This window comes from Phyllostomus discolor, chromosome 3, assembly GCF_004126475.2.
Source record: "Phyllostomus discolor isolate MPI-MPIP mPhyDis1 chromosome 3, mPhyDis1.pri.v3, whole genome shotgun sequence".
NCBI lineage: Eukaryota > Metazoa > Chordata > Mammalia > Chiroptera > Phyllostomidae > Phyllostomus > Phyllostomus discolor.
The window spans coordinates 61361050-61384468 of NC_040905.2; the positions used below are offsets into that span (position 1 = coordinate 61361050).

At 38.0% G+C, this 23419-nt stretch overlaps 1 protein-coding gene across 10 annotated transcripts in view; it reads right to left on the reverse strand.

The window, feature by feature from the left end:
* The window catches only part of MCTP1 (multiple C2 and transmembrane domain containing 1), a 471427-nt gene that overhangs the window by 55143 nt on the left and 392865 nt on the right, over positions 1–23419 (reverse strand). For all 10 annotated transcript variants that reach the window (XM_036020549.1, XM_036020547.1, XM_036020545.1 and 7 more), the window contains one exon: positions 9745–9798. In XM_036020549.1, the coding sequence (XP_035876442.1) occupies positions 9745–9798 (54 nt within the window). The remainder of the gene's footprint in view (positions 1–9744; positions 9799–23419) is intronic.

Consider the following 23419-nt stretch of genomic DNA (forward strand, 5'->3'; position numbering starts at 1 on the left):
TCAATTGAATAGACACAGTAACAAAATGGTTAAACCCATATATGAGACTGGGCTTCAAGGGGTGAGGGTAGGTCTGTGAGCTTAGAAAAAGGTATTTTAAATCCTTTCTGAGACTTTGAATTTTATAAAAAATTTGTTTTATGCCAAATTATAATATTAAGACACTGATTCACACAGAGTGGTATGGGATGGGGTGACGTATCTATCAGCCTAGACTAAATTACGTTGTAGTAGCAAAGACCGAAATCACAGAGGCCTATAGAAACACAGGTTTGTTTCTTGCTCACACTACAGGCCCATATGGGCTGGTGCCATGATGTCTTTATTTCAGAACTCAGGCCAATGGCAGACCCTCAGAGTGAGCAGTTCTGGCTGTATTTCAGAAGAAAAAGAGAATGCAGAGCCCAGCAGAACTCTTGAGCCTTCTCTTCGGTAGTGGCATGAGCTAGTGAAAGTGAGTTACATGTCAAACCTGAAATCAGTAGGCAGGGAAAGATGTTTTGAAAAGAAAGGAATCTGCCCAAGATGGTGTTGAAGGTAAACAGGGGACATTGTCACTAACATGTTAAACCCTCTAGAATAGTCTCCTCTTGGTAGGCATTTAAAAGAACACCCCACTAACATGACTATAGACATACATCTGTGTTTATTTTGAGTCTAGCTTAAGTTGAAAAATTGAAAAATAGTACCATAAAGTTTTCAAATCTATTGATTTTGTATTAGTTATGGAGAGCGATGAAATACAAAAAGTAGAGTGGTAGTACGTCTGTGACAAGATTCTGGCCAATGGAAGCATAGAACCAATAAAATTGAAAGAACACCTCTCACTGCCTACTTTGGAAATCTATTAGACATTGTGGATTTTTAAAAAATAAAAACACCTTGATTTTTAAAGACTTGGACTTTACCTGGCTTTGGATTTGCCCTAAGGAGAAGAAAAACATTTTTTTTAGTTCATCATATTACCAAGAAAAATAACCCATATGCCATTGGAAATATTTTGGTGAAGCCACACATTTCTTGAAGTTGTGTTCTCACCAAATGATGTCAACACTACAAGAATTTCTGACATTTGTTTAATATTTCCCTTTTGCATGTAACCTAATGAAAATAGATACCTGCATTTGCATAGCCAACTCCTGTTGGCAAGTTATTATAGTCAAAGAAGAATTCCTACTTCACGAAGTCCTTTAGAATCTGCAGAGTCAATATCGTTAGCATGGTAAAGCCTTTCTTTGCCAAACAAACTTTCAGGCAGAATAAAAATCTTGGCACTCTGGACTCAGATGGAGCATCTGTGACGCTTGGCAACACATCTGGTTTTACTGCTTTGGTGAAAAAACATGCTCCTCGTCTCAACATACAGTGGTGTCAGCCGGTGTCAACGACTCTGCCAGCGACACTGAAAAAAACTGTGTCTATTTCTACGAACGTTGTCAACCTCCTGAGAGCCAGGGCTGACATGCTGCTATTTCAAGAGGTTTTGTCAAGAAATGGGAGTGCGGGAGGAAGTTCACTGCTGCAGTAGAGAAGAAGTTAACTAACTTTCCAGAAGACCTGTCTTGACACATTTGGTTGACCTTCAAATAAGAAGTTCTGCTTTTTTGAGGCAGAGGAAATCCAATTATTAGAATAATCCAACAGGAAAAAGTCCATTCATAGTTTGCTTTACTTGATGGATATTCTTGCCAAATTATCTAGTTAAATCCTTCCACTTAAATTCTTTCAGCTTAGCTGCCACTCTGGAAGGGCACAGAAGGCAGACATCCACCTGAACATGCCAAGGCTGGCGGGGGCAGTGCTTTTGCAAACTGAAGCAAGGAGTGACAAACTTTGCCAGTTTGCTTACAGAGAGAAAGATAGGATAGTTGGAATCATTACACAGAACTCCTTGAATGCTAATTCTGTCTCCGGTGACCTTAATGTGAAACCATGAATATATAGTCCTTTTTTAAAAGAAATAATGTAGTGCTAATGATGAACACTTTTCAAAAGATGATCTTGACACAGGGTGAATTCAACAAGGGTTCTGGAGGACTCTAAGAATCCCACTATGTCTAATAAAGCCACAGTGACTCCCATGTTGTTTGTTACTCTTTTCTTTCGCCAAGTCAGTGTTTTCCAGCCTGATCGCCATGAAACTGAAAAGTCATAGTCAAATGGTTGTCAAAAATAACAAGCTGATCGCTGTGTCAAAAACCACTCCACAATTTCAATATCAAAGCCAAACACCAGCCTTCTTGCAGAGGCTTACTTTTGAGCTGAATTAGGCTTTATTTTTACTTACAAAATTTGCATTTATCTCAGGTGATTGAGGAAAATAGGCATTAATGTCAAGAGGAGGGTGGTAAGTGCAATGGAGATATGCCTTTATAAAGATACTTTATAGTCTTTGTGAAATAATTCCATTTTCATTACAAAAATTGAATAAGTAAGATTTTTTATATGTGTATTAATGTATTTTCTTCTAGGGAGAAAGTCAACAGCTTTCTTTAGATTCTCAAAGGGTCTGCAGCCTCAATAAGGCTAGTACCCTCTGCCTTGGTGCTCTGTAAAGTGAACCATTCTAAGGAATGGAATGAGTGTTGTGAGAAAGTGAAATTCTTCTGTTGAAAACTGAAGCACCCCAAGCCTGGGTGCTGCTCTCACAGATGAATAAAACAGCCTCCTAAACAGGAAAGGAAGCAACTGCACTAGCGATGGGCACTAATCCACCCTCATTTCTGGACAAGCTTTTATAAAATAAAAGCAGAAGCAATTTGGATAAAAATATTTGATTTGTTAGATACTGTGTTTAGTTTAAATATTCAGTGAAGAACTTGTGACATATGTGTAGAAGAGTAGGACTAAGTTAATAAGCAAAAGTTAGGAGCTCAGGTCTAGTGCTTTACAATGTAGTATTTTCTTGAGAAGTATAGAAAATGCAGCTGGAAGGCCCCTGTGTTAGCTCCTATAGCTGTTCTGACAAATTGCCATAAACCTAGTGGCTTAAATAACACAAACTTAACCACATTAGCAGTTCTGCAGTTCAGAAGTTGGCGATGGGTTTCATTGGGCTAAAATAGGGATGTGGGCAGGGCTGCATTTCTTTCTGGAAATTCTAGGAAAGAATGCATTTCCTTGTTCTTTCCATCTTGTAAAGGCACTCACATTTCTTGGCTTATGGCCCCCTTCCTACATGTTCAGAGCCAATATAGCAACTCACCACCTCCTCAGCCCACCCCCCGCTAAGTCTGTGTTTCAATAACGCCAATGCTCTGGCCTTGGCCGTGTACTCTGCACTGGGTACTGGACGGCTGCACCTTCTGCTGCTGATTCTGGGTTTTCAGGTTTCCTTGTGCTTGTTGAGCATACAGTACAGGGCACATACTTTTTTGGGCCACAGATACTGGGGCTGGAGAATTTCCTGAAGCTCCCCTTCTGAGTTTGCTTAATGATAGTGAGAATAAGGGTTATTCACTTGCCTGGAACTCAGATCTTGGAGAGCCTGAACCTGGAGCTGCCTGTCACTTTGGTGATGTGCTATTGGGAGAGTTCCACCTTTGGGTCATCCACATGTTTCAGCAGCTCCTTCTTCTTGCCCTGAATGTTCCTGATCATTGGTTTGGTCCATAACTGTGCAAGCAGGCATCAGCTGCCACACACTCTGATGGCCTCTTCCACTTTTAAGGCCACTTGTTATATCAGCCCCCCTCAGATAATCCCATATAACCTCCCTACTGGAAGGTCAGCTGATGAGCAATCCTTATCCCATCTGCTACCCCAATGCCTCTTTGTCATGTAGTGTAACATATTCATAGGTTCCAAGGATTAGGACAGAGACATCTTTGAAGGGCTATCATTCTGCCTGTCATACACCCCCTTAGTTGGTATGGTGGGGAAGGGCTGAAAGTGCAAGGGAACAGTGAGGAGAAGTAGCAACCAGAAGTAAATAAGCCTTAGCTGGCATGGACGGAACGTTCCCTGACTGTGGTACCAAAACTTAAAGATCATGCCTGAGGTAATCTGTATCTGTACTTTGATTTTTTTCCTGGAAAACCTAGTCTTAAGGAAGGGCAAAGATGCCAAACTTGGAAAATCTGAGTGTTAGTCCTGGCTCTGCCACTTATTATCTGTAACACCTTTGCCAATTCACTTCAATTTGGCTGAACCACAGTTTCCTCATTGTCAAATGAGATTGAACTAGGAGAGGCAGGGAGAGGAGGGGCTGGGAAGCGTTGAGGTTCAGGGACTGTTCAGAGGAAGGCAGATCTCATGGGATCTCCTGAGTTCCCTGGCCTGCCAGGGAGTCCTGGGATGAGAGACAACTGGGTGAGTCTGATGCCAGAGGCCCCTAATCCCAGACTTCCACGGAGAAGTCTGGCTCACACAATTTATCAATCAAACCCCAACCCTCCTGGAAACCTTACCAGTCAGAGTCACAGTGCTGCAGATCCTCTCTACCCGGGGACTCAGCCAGGTGAGGTGTTTGGGCTGTGCTTAAGGACTGTCTGGGGGCAGCACTAGCTGAGGCCAGAATGAGGATGTGAACTGCACACGTACAGGCAGAACACCCATTGCCTTCGAGGAGACATAAGGCCGCAGGGCAGAGAGGCAGCCTTCTGAGGCCTGCCTGTCTTGGGCATCCTCCAGCTGTATGTTGCTATGAGCCTAGATTAAGCAGAGATTGTTTCCACTGTCTTGAGGTCAGTGGGCTCTCAGCTCAATGGATCTCAGAAACAACAGGTCCCCAAAAGGAGGAATGGACCCTCCCCACTTTTTGCCAATTTTATTCTTATTCGCTCTTCCGCCCAGAAGGAAACATCAAAAGGCAAGAGCCCACTGGGCTGGTTGCATGTCCAGTTGCCCCTCAGTCCAGAGCAGAATGAGGTAATAAGTGGAACATATTGTAATATAAAATATATCTCAGTTTATACCTCTGGTATGAGATGTTTCCTATAATTTTTGAGAGGACATGTCTGACTTGTTTATTGTAAAATAGTTATATCACAGCATAACAATAGGTACACACAAGGAACACAAATATTGTTCCATTTCTGTTCTAGAGCGTGGTTGTAGCAGGCAGGATTGTGAGCTGGCTGCCCAGGTTCCACCTCCCAGGGCATCCATCCCATACACTCCATCCCCCTGTGTGCAAAGGATCTAGAAATATGATGGAATAGTCATTCCCACAATCGGGTTATGATGGCACATTGACTTTAAAATGGGAGATTATTTTTGGTCAGCCTGACCTAATAGCAAGTCCTTGAAGGGAGTAGGCTCTTCCTGAAGAAAGAGTTTCGAAGGGTGAGATGGATTTGACAGAAGGGAGGTTTTCCATTGATGGGTGTAAATTTGGAGAGGGTCATGGAAAGTGGCCACTAAGTGGAAAGCTGGCAAGGAAACAAGGGCTTCAGCCTTCTAACTCTGAGGAACTGAATTCTATGGACAAACTGAATAAGCTTGGGAGTGGACTCTTCTGTAGAGCCTCGAGACAAGAATTCAGCTTGACTGACACCCTCAGTGTGAGACTCTGGGCAGAGAACGCTCTTGAACCATGCCTGGACTTCTGACCTACTGAACTGACAGCTAATAAATGTGTATGGTTTTAAGCCTCTAAATTTGTGGTGATTTTTTATGCAGCAATAGAAAACTAATAAACTAATAAAATGGTATTTTAGTTAAACATGACTTGGGATTTTTTAAAGAGATTTTTTCTTGTCTCCTCTTTCTCTGCTTTTCTCCAAAGCTTTAATCTGTTTTCCCTGCATGCAGTTATTTTATTGAATAAGAAAATGCCATATTGTCAGATTAAAATCTTCTCTCATATCATGTATCAGAGTTATCTTTTTTTCTCCCTTGCAGTTGGTTTGAGACGCAAAGATGTATGCACCTTGGGTATATTATATACATGCTTAGGGCTGAAGAATCTAACTGGAAGACACAGACTCTAGGAATTAAAGCAAACAATCTGTGTATTTTGAAGTAACTCAGATATGTTTCATTCACTGCATTTAGTTATCTTGATACACAGTAACCTTGACATAATGGTTGAAGAAAAAAGGAGAAGCAATGTGAGCATAAATGCCTCAACATTTTAATATCTTTTACCAATAAACATTACTAGAATGCCATGCATTGGAATCCTTGCCTTTCCTGAGGAAAACCTGCATTCTATCTTCTGCTTCCTGATATTGCAGCTGGGTCCCATTACAAGGGGAGGACACACCACGGGAAACATGCCTAAACTTTTTAAGCTATAAAACAAAAGTTGATATTCATTAATTAGATGTCTAAGTTATGCAGATTGACCACTGTATTATATATAACATAGTGAAAAACACTCTTATATGGCTTGTTGATAGCTCCTCCTGGGTAATTTAGCTAAGCCTTATTTACAAGATATTCTATTAACCACAAAGGCAGGATTTGATGTCAGGTCAAAAATCAGATCGAACTGTGACTTTGTGGTTGGCGGCTGAAAAAACGCTCTACAACAAAGGGAACTGAAAATGCAGTATGATGTCTTTCTAACATTTAATACCATCTTCAGAAAAGCTTAACATGGTATTACTATGTAATGCAGGTAAGTAAAAATATTAACAAATCAATGATTTAGGCTAAAGTCAACAATGGATTCTGGAATGAAGAATAAGTCCAAGGATGACAAACCCTCAGCTGTTTTAGTAAAAAGGAAAAATTCACATACTCAAAAATACTCAAAAGGTCACAATGTACAACACCTAAGATCTGGCGATCCAGGTAAATGATGACTGAGCTTTTACCACCTTTACCCAAAGTCTTCCCAGGTGCTAAAATCAGCCCTAAAGAAAAGCTATTACAAAACTACTATGTTAAGTAATTATATCTTGGTCTGCTTCAACTTCTTATACCATCTATGTAATTATGTTGAGAGAAAACACTCCAAGCTCAAATGAAATAAATGACTTCAGTTTATGCCCACACAGACCTTGTCAAGTAGCCAATGACTTGCCCTTTCATTGTGAGTGACTAATATCAATGCTGGCTCTAAAGAAAGACACTTTTCATAATCGCCCAACAATCTGCTAAGTGAAAACATATGGATAAGCTTAGGCAAAGCCTGCCAGGGGTCTTTGCTGAATGGAAAACAGGTGCTCTCATTCTGTGCCATGTAATACCCCATTTACCCCCAAGTCCAAAGGTTATAGGACTAATAGTTGCCTTGTGGTAATCAGGGAAAGCCAAGACACCAGCCCTGGTGAAACATCTGGGACATATTTTACATACTTGCAACATATGCTTCAGGTTCAATTAAAGTGAGGCTTTGGCACATTTATTAATCTTTTTTACTTTTATCCTATAAGAAGACCCACTGACCCGACCCCACTATTATACCATATGAGAAAACAGAGAAATAATGAGAGCTAGAGGTCAGTACCTGCTCGTATGGCAAAAAATACATTTGTTTTCTCATGAAATTCCATTATGCATGACTCTATACACAAACTTTAAATAGAGGAACCAATGAATTTTTTAAAGTAGGAAATTACCCTTCTCCCGCTCAGACACACTGATAGCCAAGGCTCAGAGCACTCACCACTGCGAGAGCCGATCCAGAGGAGCTGGCACATAGAAACTTGAAGGGTCCTTTCATATTTCCATTTCTTAGAGTAAAAACTTTGTATTTCAAAATGTCCACTCTACGAATCTTCCCTCTATTACACAAGCCCCTAAAGTCTATTGTAAACTATTACACTTCAGATTTTTCTTTCTGTTCAGATATGATTTTAATGCTATAAATTGCATTATGAATAAAAAGAAAAACCTTATATATCATTCAAATAAAGGACTGGATTTATGAAAATCAGCTCACAGTCCTTCCTTATGGAAAACACAGTTTGTTGGCATCCTGTACAGAAGAATGCAGTTGAATCACATAGTAATTTAAGCACACCTTTCAATTAACTTTGGCAACTAGGTCTAAAAATGTCTTAACAGGGGGGTGTCAATTTCAGACAACCAAACACTGGATTACAGAGGTACTGGTACTGCTTCCACCATGGCATGTTCTACCTGGCGTCTATGTTTTGGTAAGCTGGCTAACCAGGTGTGCTATTGATTTTCCACTGCTACCATCCTCTCTATTAAAAATGACCATAAAGCGGAGATTAGTGGTACAGAATATCAACAAACTGGCTATAAAATACAGCCTGACTTCAAGCAGGGACAATTGAAGCACTAGACTTCACTAAGGGTTTCCATTTATGAACAGTGCTGGGGAAACGCCCACCGCTGGAATGGATCTTTATGGTGGCTTTAATAATAAAGCAGCAACAAGCAAAGGAAAATGGCCATAAATGGATGGCAGCTAAGTGTTTATCAGCAGAGAAATGATGATTCAGAGCTGGCATGTTGAGTTAAAATACAAGCTCTCTACAGCTCTACAACTGACCTTAACAATAAATCATACCATTTATTGCCATAAGTGTATGGTCTTGTTATTTAACATTAAAAACAAGCACATATGTGTTTTTGTAGGAAGATTGTTGTTAGTTTATGCTTAATGATACTGCTAATGACTAAATGATGTACATAAGAAAAATCTTACATAAAAGCTCTATTAATTTAAAAACGTTTGGAAGAGCATTGGAAAGGAAAAAATATGTGTGCATGTGTGTGTTTCTATTTTCTTTTTAGCATTAAATATTAGGCAAAAAATCATTTGGGAGTTAACTAATCACTGTGAATTTTTCTGACATTTCCAATGCTTGCCTCTAGCACACAAAATTCTTAAACTAAAATATAACTGTACATCTCTACTGGAATCAAAGGTCAAGGGTATAAATTAAGATACACTGTTTTTCTCCCTCCTTCAGAAAAATTTCACTGCTTTACTATAACAGAATTCAGATAGAGTCTGGTGAAAGTCAAAATCTGGTTTTATGTGACGAACAAGTTAGAACTAATGAACAAGAGTCTCTCTCTCCCTCAGTCTCACCTCAGGACGAGTTTAGATCTTGAAGTGCCCAACATGACAAACCAGCATTGCTACCCTCCCTGCCACACAAGGCCGTTCTTCCGACCCCAGGCACTGCTGCAGCAGTGCAAGGTCATTCTAATTCCTCCCTCCAGTTGTCTTCTCTCCCCAGGGGACAACCAATCCAAGCAGTCCTAGAAACTAGCCGCTATTTACTGTGGGCACCATCCCCAAGCCAAGGAGCAATGGGAAAACAAGCCTCTCCAAACATGCTTTCCTGACCAAGAAGCCCCAGGGCCATTCCAAGTCAAGTCTAGGCATAGGGCAGTGAGCACCAGGATTATTTAAATGCCCCTCCGCTCACATGTGTTCCTTTGATCAGCAATTTTTTGAAAATTACAGATGACAATATCCATGTTCAACTTACGCAGCCTGCTATTTTTCCTCTTCTCTCTTCCCCCAAAGTGTAGCCCGATTTGTAACACTCAAGATAGGACAAATTTTTGCCCTTCAAAACAGTTGTCACTGCCGTTATCTTCAGGAGAGCTATCAAGTTCCAGACAAGCTGAATTATTTTTTTTGTCCCTGGCAGAAAAATATTTGACCCAGCTCTGGACAAAAGCGAAGAGGATTTATAGCCCTCTCTCCCTCTTTGCAACATGCAGTGGCATTGTTAGGATGATAAACAGCACTGTCCAATTTTCTGGACTCAAACACTTCAACTCCTTTGTTAACTGTCTGTGAAAACAGTGTCATGTCTACATTTCCCCATCCCCAGGTACCCAAGTGCTGGGAAAGATAATTACCTTGTCATCTTTGTCATCTTCTTCTTCCTCGTCCTCTAGCATGTCCTCCACTACCTGCAGACAGAAACAGAAGTCGTTTTCATGCTCTTAAAGGAGAGAATTTTGTTCTGTCATTTTGAACCTTTTGGAAATGAAAACTTTATTAACATTTGAAACAGACGCGCTGCGAGGGAATATTTGATCTAGAGATCGAGATGAGGAAAATGCCATGTCTTTAATTGATTAAAACCAGGGAACTGAATCCCAGTCAAGGGAACCCTATTTGTGTGAAATATTCTGTGACAACCTAAAGAATTTGAAATATGCATAAGGTAAATGAACATTCATTTGAGAGACGCTTTAAATCAGGAAATTTCCTTTTTACCTACCTTGCTGTCTATATTATCAGGCACTTTAAATTTGGAGCTAGATAAGTAAGCAGAAAACAGCTCTGCTATTTTTAACTTAGTTTCACTAAAATCTGTTCATTGAATCATGCGGGTGGTCTACGGCAAAAAAACTAACCATATCTTTCATGGCTCAAGTTTTAATTCTGTGTATAACTGTCAAGTCTTGACTATCTCTATTACTTTTTGATTTTGTGGATTAGCTGTATGCTAACATTAATTCTCTGTGATTTACAATGAGAATGGACATTATTATTGAAAGAAAATTAGAAGTATATTTAATAATCAAATATGTATAACATGCATGTATGCAGGTGGATATGCATACATATCTTTTTAATGGCTTCTAGTTTATCTACTTCAGCAGACTGGACTGGTCATTTTGGATTTGCCAGGTAGTTTCTGTTTGCCTTGATCATTATATAACTACAGTTATTATGATTAGGGTTTCAGATGTTGCATTACAGTTTTATACACCTAAACACATACACACATACACACAACACTCAATGGAAATTAAAAAAAAATTTTAATTGGGGGGGTTGTTTTTCAAGTAAGTGACAACTGATGATTCTATTTATGTCATTTCTAAATCATGTGGCATTTCTACTTTTTTATCTAGTCTGTTTCTATAGCTCCAAATAAACTCAATAGATAATGCAATTATCAAATATTTTTAACCTTTCTCCCCAAGCTGATACCTGTAGAAGATAAGAGACCACTGGTCCTTCTTTCGTGGGCTTTATGATAAGATGGGAATATGCATAGTTATTGAATGAAAACTTCAATAACTAAGACTTCATCATGCCAAAGAGTTCCATAAACTAAGATGATATTCCAGGACTCTCAGTTATCCTAATAATTTTTCTCAAATATTCTAAAAGCATTAACTGCTTAAAAATAATAGCCCAAACACAAACATCCAGTTCTTAGGAACTGATATGGCTCAAAGCATCTGACAATGTAAGAGACTGTTCTTAATTTAATGTCATACTTTAAATCTTCTATTATACGGTTCATTCAAAATGTCTTTCATTTGACATTCAGTATTTTGAATAAACTGTAGTAAAACAATGTGTTGTTTCCAATATCACTTGAGAGTTTACTCTTATTCTGGAGACATATAAAGCAATTCAGCATCAACAAGAAAGAAGGATTCTTGACCTTGTCTCTGTAACTATATGCAGCCACTCCATAAGCTCCATTACAAACCCCACTGGTCCAAGGAACACAGTGCTAGGTGGTGTGGGAATACAAAGTGAATAACACACGGATAATTCATCTATACTCATATCAGCTCTCTAAAGGCTTATAATCCAGTAGAATTTTAATGAAGAGTATCAGATAATTTTCCTGTTGATTTTAATTTCCTACAGTTTTAAAGTACTCATATCATAGGCATACAGACTACAGTAGTAACAATGTATAACTTAGACACTATATGCCAGATTATTCACAACTGGGCTGTGTTGGAGGTTCAAATAGGAAAAGCAGTCACAATATTTCAGTACATTGTGTTACATCAAAACAAAAGAATTCACCTAACAACAAGTAGCTGAACTAGGACTCAAACCCAGACTGTGGGATAGCAGAGAATGAGTTTTCAAACCCTATCCAGTTCCTAAAAAAACAAAACAAAACACTAAACCTCATGAGATTTTAAAAAATGATGATAATTTTATATCTCTAATAAAATGATGTTTTAAATTTTAGATTTGCAATAAGTAATTTTTAAGGTTGGTTATTATCTATTTCCTTTTTATTTTTTTGGTGGCAAACTAAGTGTCTATTGACAGACAAATGGATAAAGAAGCTGTGATATATATACACAGTGGACTATTAGCCATAAAATATTATAAAATGAAATATTGCCATTTGTGCCAGTAAAGATGGACCTGGGACCCAGAGAGAATTATGGTAGGTGAAATGAGTCAGAGAAAAACAAATACCATATGATATTGCTTTTATGTAAACTGGAAGAAACAAAACAGAAACAAACTCACAGAGAAACATTTTGATGGCTGCCAGGATGGGTGAAAAAGAGGAAGGGACAAGATGTGCAAACCGCCAGTTCTAAAAGCAGTCACAGACATGTGAAGTGCAATGTACAGAATATGATCAATAACATTTTAATAACTATGTAGGTATCAGATGGGTACTAGACTTACTGAGGTGACCACTTGGCATGTTATAGATGTCTAATCACTATGCTGTACACCTGAAACTAATTCACTATTGTATGTCAACTGTAGTTAAAAATACAAATTATTAAAAAACCAATAAATAAAAATTATATATACTCATATTAAGGAACACAGCATGATGATTTAATATCCATTAGATTAAGTAGTTTTCCCCTAAAATTACCCATGTGAGTCATTTATCAAACATGTCAGGGAAATAAATGAAGGCTACACTTTTATTCCTGTGCACAAACTCTCAATATTTTCACTAGTTATTATTGAGAATCTTCCATGCCTCCCCTCTTCAGTGCTGACCATCACACCGCAGGTGCTATAAAGACAGGGTGGTGGTGTTACGTTGTGCCCAGCAGACTGCGAGCTACACAGTGGGTGTTCAAGAAGCACTTAATGACAGAGCGAATAGATGCATGCATCATCTATTCTCCATATCCTTGAACACACTTTTTGGTAAAGTGCCTATCATTTGTCTCACAGAACTGAACTAGCTCACCTAGAAAGATTTGTACTTAATTATGCAGGTTAATAAAAGCAAATATTCAAAATGCCTTCACATATTTGCCTGAAAATACAAACCATGAATATCTAACCTTTATTTGAAAATTTGGAACTCTCCATCACCTTCAAGCTGATTTTCAAAAATTCAAAATATTATTGAACCATAAAACAAACCAAAAGCTTAACTGACACATTGTAAACTGCAGATCTTATGTTCAAGAATGACTCAAAGTGGTCTACAGATCCAGGCTCTTCATTTGTGAAACCCATACTGTTCTTACCCTTCACAAGTGGGTAATTGGCTACGCACAATTGCTCCACAAATGTGCAGCCAGAACCACCCAGTGCAACCATTTGCTTTTACATTTGGCAGAAGAGTGTTGTGTTAGCGAGAGGCCTTTGTGTTTTGTTTAGCTCTCTAGTGAGGGCTTTCCCCTCCTCCAGTGCTCTTTTAATGTTACATCATAAACATCTACAAGCAAGGATTTATAATATAGCTGGTTTCTTACTGATGCCTTTAAGCTGGTTCAAAATGTATCCCACTATTATATTTTGTTAAGATGAAGCTTAAGATGGCTTGGAAAATAAAAATATTAGCACCTATTCCACAAGCTGATTGAGAATTCAATGAGACGATGTATTTAAAGTGCTTAGCACAGTTCCTGTATTGAAGTACTCATAATGTTAGTTATTAATAAAATCAATTTACTAGTATTTGAAACATTAATTTTTGGAAATTAAATTATATATATAAATTTTTTCTGTGTTCTTAATGGCATACAAAATTCCAGTTCCTGTTTCATGAACACTAAGAAATACATAGAAGGGCACAGTAGAGGTGTGGAAAAAGATCCCCAATTAAAATGATAATGCTTTCATGACTAATTTTCAGGCTTTAGTGGTCCAAAGAAATGGATGGCTTTGAAAAGCTGGGCTGTACTTGGACATGAGCCCTGGCCAAATGCAACATACATAGAAACTGCAAACTGAACTTTTAAATAAGAACAAAGTGTATATATCACTGAAGTGCATTTAATGACTGCACAGAATTGCAACCTTTCCCAGAGAACTCAAATAACACCTACTATTCAGAAAGAGAGTGCTGGGCTTTAACACAACCAAGGAAAACAAATAAAATAAAGGAGTCCTATTGTCCAATCCCAGCTCTTTCCTCTTCAAACAAAACCAGAGAAGGACTACTTAGCTTTGTTTTCAAGCACACAAAGTCCAGTTGCCCAAACATCTGTCAGGAATAATTTAGTAACAATACATAGTATTTCCTTAAGAAAAAAAAAAAGAAGTGATGAAAAATGCACGTGTTAGAAAACATACGTTTTTACAAAGTTGTTTGTTTTTTTTTTTCTTGAGGGGGAATATCTTAGATGAGCCCTAGAATTTTCTTTCCAAATTACGATTTTTGATACCTTGCTTGAAAACAAGTGGTATTAATCAAACAAAGGAAGGGCACTAGGGAAATCAGAAAGATGTAATGCAAGCAGTTAAAAGTGACATGACCTTCTGTAATGTCGCTCGTCACGGACTTATGTGCCACACACTGAAGGAAGGTCTGGAGAGAAACGGATTCTTGGTACTATTCCTTGAATGTAATACTAATAAAGATGACATTTTAAAAACACACGTAGATAGCCCCAAATACAGCATGCCAGCTACATTACAGCAAAAAAAAAAAGCAGGTAACATTTTTAAAAGCATAATGTTTCTTCTTTCTTAGTCCATATTTGCTGAACATTTGTCATTACCATATAAAATATAGTATGTGGTTGTACATTCCTAAAAAGCCTATTTTCAAAATAAAGCAAAATTGAATCTGTAGAATATATATATTTTATATAGTTGTTCAGGAGCTTTTTTTATTATGACTTTTAATTATAATTCAATACAACTAAACAATTTATGATTTACAAGGAAATGAAATTTTATCTGGGTGAAAGTGTTAATAATGATGTTGGTAATCTGAGTAAAAATGTGACAACATGGTTAGAATTATTTTACCAGACAAAGATGTGCAGGTGAGGGGACCAGATAGATGCAGAGAAGGAAGACCCAGACAGTGCAAGGAGGAGGGAAGTGAACTCAGGTAAATGTCATATTAAAATCATTACTAGTTATGCCTTTTTAATACCAATTTAGGATGCAAGTTTTAAAACTAACGTTTCAAAAGGGGGTTAACATTTCCATGAAGAATCATGTCATATTATGATGTTCCCAGGGATAAAGTCTTCCGCTAATTTATACCCCTTTAAACAAAAAGGAACCAAAAGAATCCTGGTCGGGTCACCTTTTTCTCGAGTAACACAAAGCCAAAAAACTTCAAAAGTCAAAGCTGACACAAACCAGTTTCTTTTATATGTTTACTTTTTCCTTGGAAATAATCTTTGAATTAAGTGGATGTTTTGCTATGTTCAGGATGAATAGTTGCACAATTCAAATGGCTTTACTCAAACAGTCTTTTAAAAAAGCAACACTTTCAAATTAAAGAAGAAATCACTGCGGTCCAGATGTGCAATGTGATGTTAAAAAAAATCAAAGAAAATTGTCACAAAAGAGCAAAGTTTTGTATTTAATTTCATACTCATAGAACATCTGAATGTGTACAAATACTATTTGGGTGTACTACAAACTAAATGCCCATTTCCAGCCTAAAGACATGGAAGAATTTGGGGAGAGGAGAATTCTTCAACCTCGTCTAGAGTCCATTTATTTCACTTCCTGTGTGCATAATCCAAGCAAAGCACGCATTTGTGTGCCAATGGATTTACTACATGTATAAGCATCAGATAGATTGAGAAGATGCATATAATCACTCAGATTATTTCAGATCACTTTACTGGAGGCTGGGCTGAAGACTTCTGTGGTCAGTAAAATTATCATAGGTGAACTTGTGCTGTCATTTTCACAACAGGACATCTTCTGCTCACAAGATTTTTGAGAAAAAACTTTTGTAAAATGAATGGTGCAATTAAACCCTACATACAATTTACTCCACGTTTGAAAGTATTATAAGACCCATAAACAGGTCTGGGATATGCTGTCTCATCGAGTATATCTCAAAAGCAACTGCATGTATGATGGCTGCTTAGTTTGATTCATGCTATTAAAAATTTGACCTTGAAGTATTTCAGCTACAGTAGTCATCAAGATAACTGAACCTCTAGATGTAATAATAATTAGTGTGATAGACTTGCCAGCGAGGTTGAATATAATGCAATACAAAAGAAGGCAGACTAAAAAGAAAAGCATTACTACTTACTGCTAAAAGACTTCCTGATTTTTAGAGAGACACTCAGATACAATTATTTCTTCTTACAGAATGCATTTCCTTGGCTCATTCTGGGAAGTGCCATGTTGTAATTTAGTCTGATTCTTAATAGGAAATGTGGCTTTAATGTGGCTATCAGGTGACTTTTGATGCATACCACTGATTATATACAGCCTGCACTCTGCATCATCAACAACAGCATTCTTATTTGCAGTATAATGTGCTTTACTGTAAGGTGCAAGGACGGTAAATTTACTTAACTGGCCAAGAGTATGTAACCTTTCAGTTTTTAAGTGTCAGTTTAATATGCAGAAAAACCCTCCCATTAAAAAAGGCTAAATATAATATAAATTCTATAATCAGTATAAGCATCTTGAATGAATTTCTTCTTTTATTTCCTTCTCAGTATTCCTAAATGTTCATTCTTATACTTACACAAAGCACTGTGAACAGAATTCTCATGTTTATTTGAACTATGTCTCCATCTAAAGGCTTCCCAATGTATTGTATTTTTGCTTGCAGGGAAATTCTAATCTTGGCTGTCTTTAGGATGTTGCATATAAATACAATTCAGTAGAAAAGATAAGCCAACTATTAACCTACAAGATGCTTTTTAAATAATGTTTTCTTGAAACTATACTATTTGTCAGGTTAAAACAAGTATGCAAAAGGTCAAAATATTGAATTGTTTAATGTGCTCTGCAAATGAAATTAAAAGAAAACTATTAGACTTATAACTAACATGTTTTATAAAATTTAAATTTTCAAAGCAAAATATTTTCCCATTAATAATAAACATATTTCAAATAAAAAATTATATATGTAAGCCTTGCTTATAAAACAGAATTTCCATTTTAGAGCCAAAAACTTATAACAAAAAAGGCATACTTTTAAATGTTTCAAATTTTAAAAACAACCTAAGGAATTTTTATTTTTTCAGTGTCCAATAAAAGTCTACATTACCTATTTAAAATATTTTCTGCCAAGCAAGAAGGAGCTGCTGTGGATTCTGTGAGAATTCCACGTCCTTCAATCTCCAGTCTCCTTAGAAATGTCCTTTGCCTTTTAACCCTATCAGATATGTGTGACAGCATTAATGCTACCATAACAAGGAGTTCTTATGAGGTAAATATATAGTTCAACACATGTACTGCAGTAAAATGCTACACTTTCGGAACATTAGAGACCTTTATAGAATTGGAAAAACAAAAAAAATAATTTTTCCTGGAGATTAATGGTAGCAAACTTTGTTAGACTTGATTCACTTGTTACAGAAATTCACAGCTACTGCCGACATGAAGTGATGTGTTGGGGGTAGTGAAGCAGGGGAGGGGAATAGGTGGACATTTGAAGACAAAAATATTCTGATGCTAATTTGATTTTTCTTTTTTTTTCTTCTTGTGCCTAGAATATTTTGAGGCCTGAGAACATTTTTAGAAAATCTAACTTTAAAAATGGAGCATGTTTTGAATATCAAAAATCATATAGTCAGAAAATGTCATCCTTTCTTCTTATATCCCTTTTCTATACATCATAATGATAAAAATATTTTTAATCTTTTTTTTGTAAAGAATAATCACCTCACAAAAGACAATCTGTGTGGGTTTACATTTGAACTGGAAAGAATGTCTGTGGTGAATGGTGAATTGTAGCATAAAAGCCTGAATGAAAAGAATGTTCACGAAACCTCACACAAAACCTTCATAACCATTTTATCATGGGCTTCCCACAATGTAACACAAGAGCTCTATACTCTAGGAAAAGCTGGCCTGGTCCACTTATCATTTGGGCTTTATGTAGTGTACTGTGTGATTGCTAAATTAGTGCATAATGCATTTATAATATTTATAGTACCAACACTTAGTTAAATAACCTTTATGTAAGATTTATGTTGATTTTTTTATTTCTCATTTAATGGCAAATTATGAAGAGCATGTTTCATAAAGATAATTCTCCATTTAAATTCATCAGTCCATTAAATATTAAAATTATGTTTCTGATGCAATCGAGAACAAATTTGTCCAGCTTCAGTGATTATTTGTACTCATAAAAATTAGGCTTGATTAATAAAATTTAAATGCTTGATTAAGTTGACGTTTTCATGTTCTATTCTGATTTATTAAAATTAGTCCCTGTGCCCAGGCCTGGTATGCTAGTATGCGTTTACCTTTCCCCTTCTCGCAGTTGACATCCAGAGTGAAGCTGTTAGGACGAAGTATTTTGTCTTGGATTCAGTGATGCCTTCAGGGAAATGCCCTATTCTTGGCTGACAGTGCCGCCAGCCCTTGTCTTTATGCATTGTGCGTGGTGGAGATTGTATAACAATAATCAAGAAAAATGTTTCTTTCAAGTATCTATGGATATGATCTGTAAAATGCCATACATTTATAGTGTTTCTGTAAAATTCAGTTACCAAGAACCCTTAATCTGTAGGAGATTGCTCAAATATCTTCATTAGCTTTTTCTGTTGATAAAAATACATTACAATTTTTTTGTGGGACTTCCAGATACATAGAAGGGGGATTATAGACACACAGGGAATCTTTCTGTGGCAACGCTGTTGTCTTTGTCCACAAACTCAAAATCTGGAACCACTAATGGCCATACAAACTCAAAATCTAGAACCACTAATGGCCATGTAAATCCATCCTCTCCAATACTGCTTTGAAGGGAATGGCTCTTTAGGAAAGGTAGTGACTTATATAATGTTTAAACTCCCATTATACCCACACTGGCTTGTCCTGTTTTATACAGAGCTGTGTGCTTAATGGCCACTTATTGGGCACTCACTATATGCTTAGCACAGCATGTTAACTGGCTCTAACCCTCAAGACCTCAACCAGGTGGGCATTATCAGCTTTTTAACTGTTGAGAAACCTGAGGCTAAGGGGAATGAATAAATTTGTAGAGTTAACAGATGGAACGTGCGGAATTTCATCCCAGGTCTTTCTAATTTCACAGTTCGGGCTCTTAACCTCTACCAACTGGAAAGGGGTTGTGGGAATATCCCTTTTAAATATGCTTTTGCTCTGGCCATGGGAGTGTAACTCATTTGGAAACTTTTTTTGGTGAATGGCCTTTCATTTAAACATGCTAGCAGAATACTTGGTTATTTTAAAACTAAGTGATATGGTATAACAGTTATTTTATTTTTCTTGAATGATGAATTAAATTCTGTAACAAATGACAGAGAATGTCTTTGAAGGTGTGTTTAAGTTGGGTTGCCTACGCAGTACAACCTATGGGATAGGGCAAAGGCTTTCAAGTTGCATGCTGTTGATACACGTACCTCAGGCAACACTGAAACAAATTACAAATACAGAACTCTCAGGATTATTGGACTCCTAATAATAGTTCTGATTTATAAACATTTTCCACACACATATAACATGTGGTTTACACTTTTATTTTATTTTATTTTTTATTAATTTTTTATTTTTTTAAAGATTTATTTATTTATTTATTTTAGGGAGGGAAGGCAGGGAGAGGGAGAGAGAGAGATAGGGAGAGAGAGAGAGAGAAACATCAATGTGCGGTTGCTGGGGGTTATGGCCTGCAACCCAGGAATGTACCCTGGCTGGGAATCGAACCTGGGACACTTTGGTTCCCAGCCCGCGCTCAATCCACTGAGCTACGCCAGCCAGGGCTTACACTTTTATTTTATTAACAGAGGTCTTGCAGTCTCCTGACACCTTTCCAAACCTGGGGCAATAATGCTACACAAATGTCGTATGAAACCAGGTGCCAACACTACCCATTACATACAGTGTGATGATCAACAGCAGTTATGAATGAATCATGGGGTCATGAGTCAGCCAGAAGGCGCTTCTGTGGGCCCCACATCCTACCTTCCTAACCATAAAGTTTCAGAGTTGTGGCTACCTACAAAGAGTAGCATGCAAAATCATTCAGAAAGAGTGAACAGGACATCCCTACAAATACGAAGTAGAGCACATCCACCTTGAGAACTGAGACCAAAACTGTAGCTATCCTTTTTTACTCCTTTCCTAAGTCTCACTCTTTAATTATAGAACAGACAAGATTGTAGGGGCAGATCTTTTGGAAGAACAGAGGTAATAAAAACATTTGGTTAACACATGGATAAATGCTGGTTTTGGACACATTAGAGAACCATCTTGATGGTGAATTCTTTGGATCCATGGGAGGCTTTGAGGGGAGTTTAAGAAGCTGATTTTCCAAGGAGTTCCTGGGGCTCCAGGGGTCAACTGGGGTTCACATAAGAGACAATCAGCCATTTATGGGGCGAGATCTAAAGGTTTCCTTCAAAGATGCCAAGATACTCTATTGGGTGGGAAAGAAGCTGGGTTTCAGGGCAGAATCTGTCTAAAAGAATGAAGGGCATCTCTTTACCTCATTGCATTCTCAAATGGATCTTTGGAGAGCCTGAGCAAGGTGGACGGGACTCAGGAAGATGTTGGGGGGGCAAAAATATAAGATTAACTATAAGCATCTTCTATGACAGCTACTACTGACTTTAAATTCTAATTCTCTTTTCTGAGTCCTAATAGACATAAAGTGAGAAGTTTATATTCCCATGAGGAAAATCTTTAGTAAATTGACTTTTAAAAACAGAAGTGTTTATCTTTAGATCTTTCTCTATCTAAACTGACATGTCACGTACAGGTAACACTCATCTTCTACCATTCTCTGATTTTATCTTTTCAATTTAAAGTTTAGCTGCAGTTTGAGAATACAGTGACATAACAGCCAATACACTGAAGAAGTATTAAAGGCAAATATGGAGTTAGTTACTGGGTGAAAGGGACAGACTGAAGGGTGGAATAAGAGTTGTGGCCACAGATAGATGGTCCCTTTTCTTCATATATGCAGCACGTACACACATATCCAGGGTAATCTAAATGTCGTTTGGCTGCACACTCTGCATATTATACACAGACCTCTACCACTGCACCTATTCTATTCATGCATTCCATTTAGATGTTTGTTTCCCTCACTACAACCCGTGTTGGGCAAGAACGAGGGCTTAATCAATTTCGAACAACAGCCAGCACAGAGCCTATAAATGTTCAATCAATTTTTGTGGAATGGAAATAATTATGCATGAAACTTAGACAATTTTTGATTTGGAAAGAAAGATCAGACTAAAATATTTACTCATTCATCAAACATTTTTTGAACAACTATTATGCTGCTCTGTCTGAGAAATATTGCTCTGTGCTGGAATTACATACAGAAATGGAAGATATAATCATCAGAATAACCTCAGGCTGGTGGGGAAGACTAACAATGAGCTGAGTATTAGAACACAGTAGTGGGATGTGGGATCTCAGGGGGCAAGTTCAGTTAACCTCTTAGAGAGTGCTTTGGTGGGAGTGGGCTGCTGGCAGGGGTGAGGGTGTGAGAGAGGTCAGGAGCGGCTCCCCAGCGGAAATGGGAAAGACAACTGGTGCTTTTCCAGGCATGCATGTATAAAATATTAAAGCCTTAATGGGTGGCAAAAATACTCAATATGCCTGTACTCTGACCCAAAAATTCTCTTCAAGGACTTTATCAGAGGACATTACTGGAGACCTGCTCAAAAATGTGGTTGGGATTTTCTTTGCAGCAGTAGTGGAGGTGGCAAACACATTGGAAACAAACATTTCTGAGATGAGTGTTTAAGAAAAAGCACTCATGGGGTGAAAACTATGTAGCCATTAATAATTATGCGGTTTTCCAGTGATATGAGGTATACTTATACATGTTGCTGAATATAAAAAGTAGGTATGTTAAGAGTGTGTTTAATGTGACTTAATTTTTGTAATAACAAAATATGTATGCCAAGCAAGCAATCTGCATTATATTCATAAATACTATACTTTAAAAGAACAGAGTAGAATGCATATAGAGAGTGTATCCACTACTTGGGGAACTACAAATATAGGTACTCTGTTCTGGATGCTGCTGTAGCTGCCCCAGCCACCCTGGTCCTCTTCTCCTGAGGCCACGAACCCACCACCATCCTTCAAAATTCTCCTTTTTTTTAAAGACAGAAGGCCTTTCCTTCACCTGTTCCTCTGTGGTGGGGCCTTAAACCCCACAGCTAATGGAAGGCAACACCTGCCCATTGAAGCCAACATGGTCCCCTAAAAGTTCACAGTGCAGGTCAAGGAGGTGCCAGGATAGCTGGGCCCTCATAAAGAAGTATGCTCTGTCCTTGTCAGACCCAGCGGCTGCACTGTCTGTCCCTAGTGCCCACTTGGCTTCTAGGACTCCTCAGAACCAGCATAGCACATGCACCTCCACTAAGTTCAAGAGCCAGGGTGTGCTGCCCTTCCCTAGGCCACCATGTCCATCTCAATCACTGTCTCTCTAGAGGTTTCCACCTTATCCTAGGCCTTAGTTTCCCTATCTATTTTTCCTTTCCTACCCCCTACTGTGTTATATTGACCAAGTCTTTGCCTGTGGAATAGGTGATTTGGAGGAGGCAGAAAACACTTGCCTGGGAGCCAGTCAGAACTGGGTTTGGGTCACACTGTGCTGTGTGAGCCTTTGCAAGTGACATAACCTATCTGAGTCTTGGATTCATGCTCTCCCAAGTGGTCAATGGTTGCTTTCAGCTAAAAGGGATGAAAAAATAACATGGATATTGTCTGCTTCGTTCTGTAGCTCTTCCCGTCTTCCTACTATGCCTACCTTTTGCTTATTAAACATTCTGTACTCAGAAACAAACAAACAAACAAAAAACAAAACACACATACAAACAATCCTGCAGAATACAGGTGAGTTGAAGCTGAGGCAATGGTTTGGTTGGAGCTTGCTTATAAAGAACATTCTATGCTTGAAGCTGTTGTGGAAAGACCAAAGAAGCAGAGGAAGATAGAATTTTGTTTCAGAACTATCATCTTCCTATAAGTCTTCAGGTTAGAATACCAGGAGCAATTCAGGGTAAAGTTACCAGAAAAATACAGGACATCCAGTTACACTGGAATTTCAGATAAATAATGAGCATTATTTTAATATAAATATCTCCCATTGTTTATCTGAAATTCTGATTTAACTGGGAGTCTGTATTTTTATTTCCTAAAATTAGGTTTATAGGCAACCCTATCTTGGAGATACATTCAGGAGGCTTCATGGACTGGAATTTGAGAGAATTTAGAAATGTAGAAGGCCCGGCCATTCACTGAGAGGAAGGAGATGATGGCACGGTGGTGGTGAAGAGTGGATAAGATGTGGAAAGTCTGTTGGTCTGGGTCCAGAGATGGACGAGGAGGCAGTCATCAGTGTGTGGGGAGACCCATCTGTACACTGAGCAGCTGGCATAGCTAAGCAGTTGGTGAACAGCT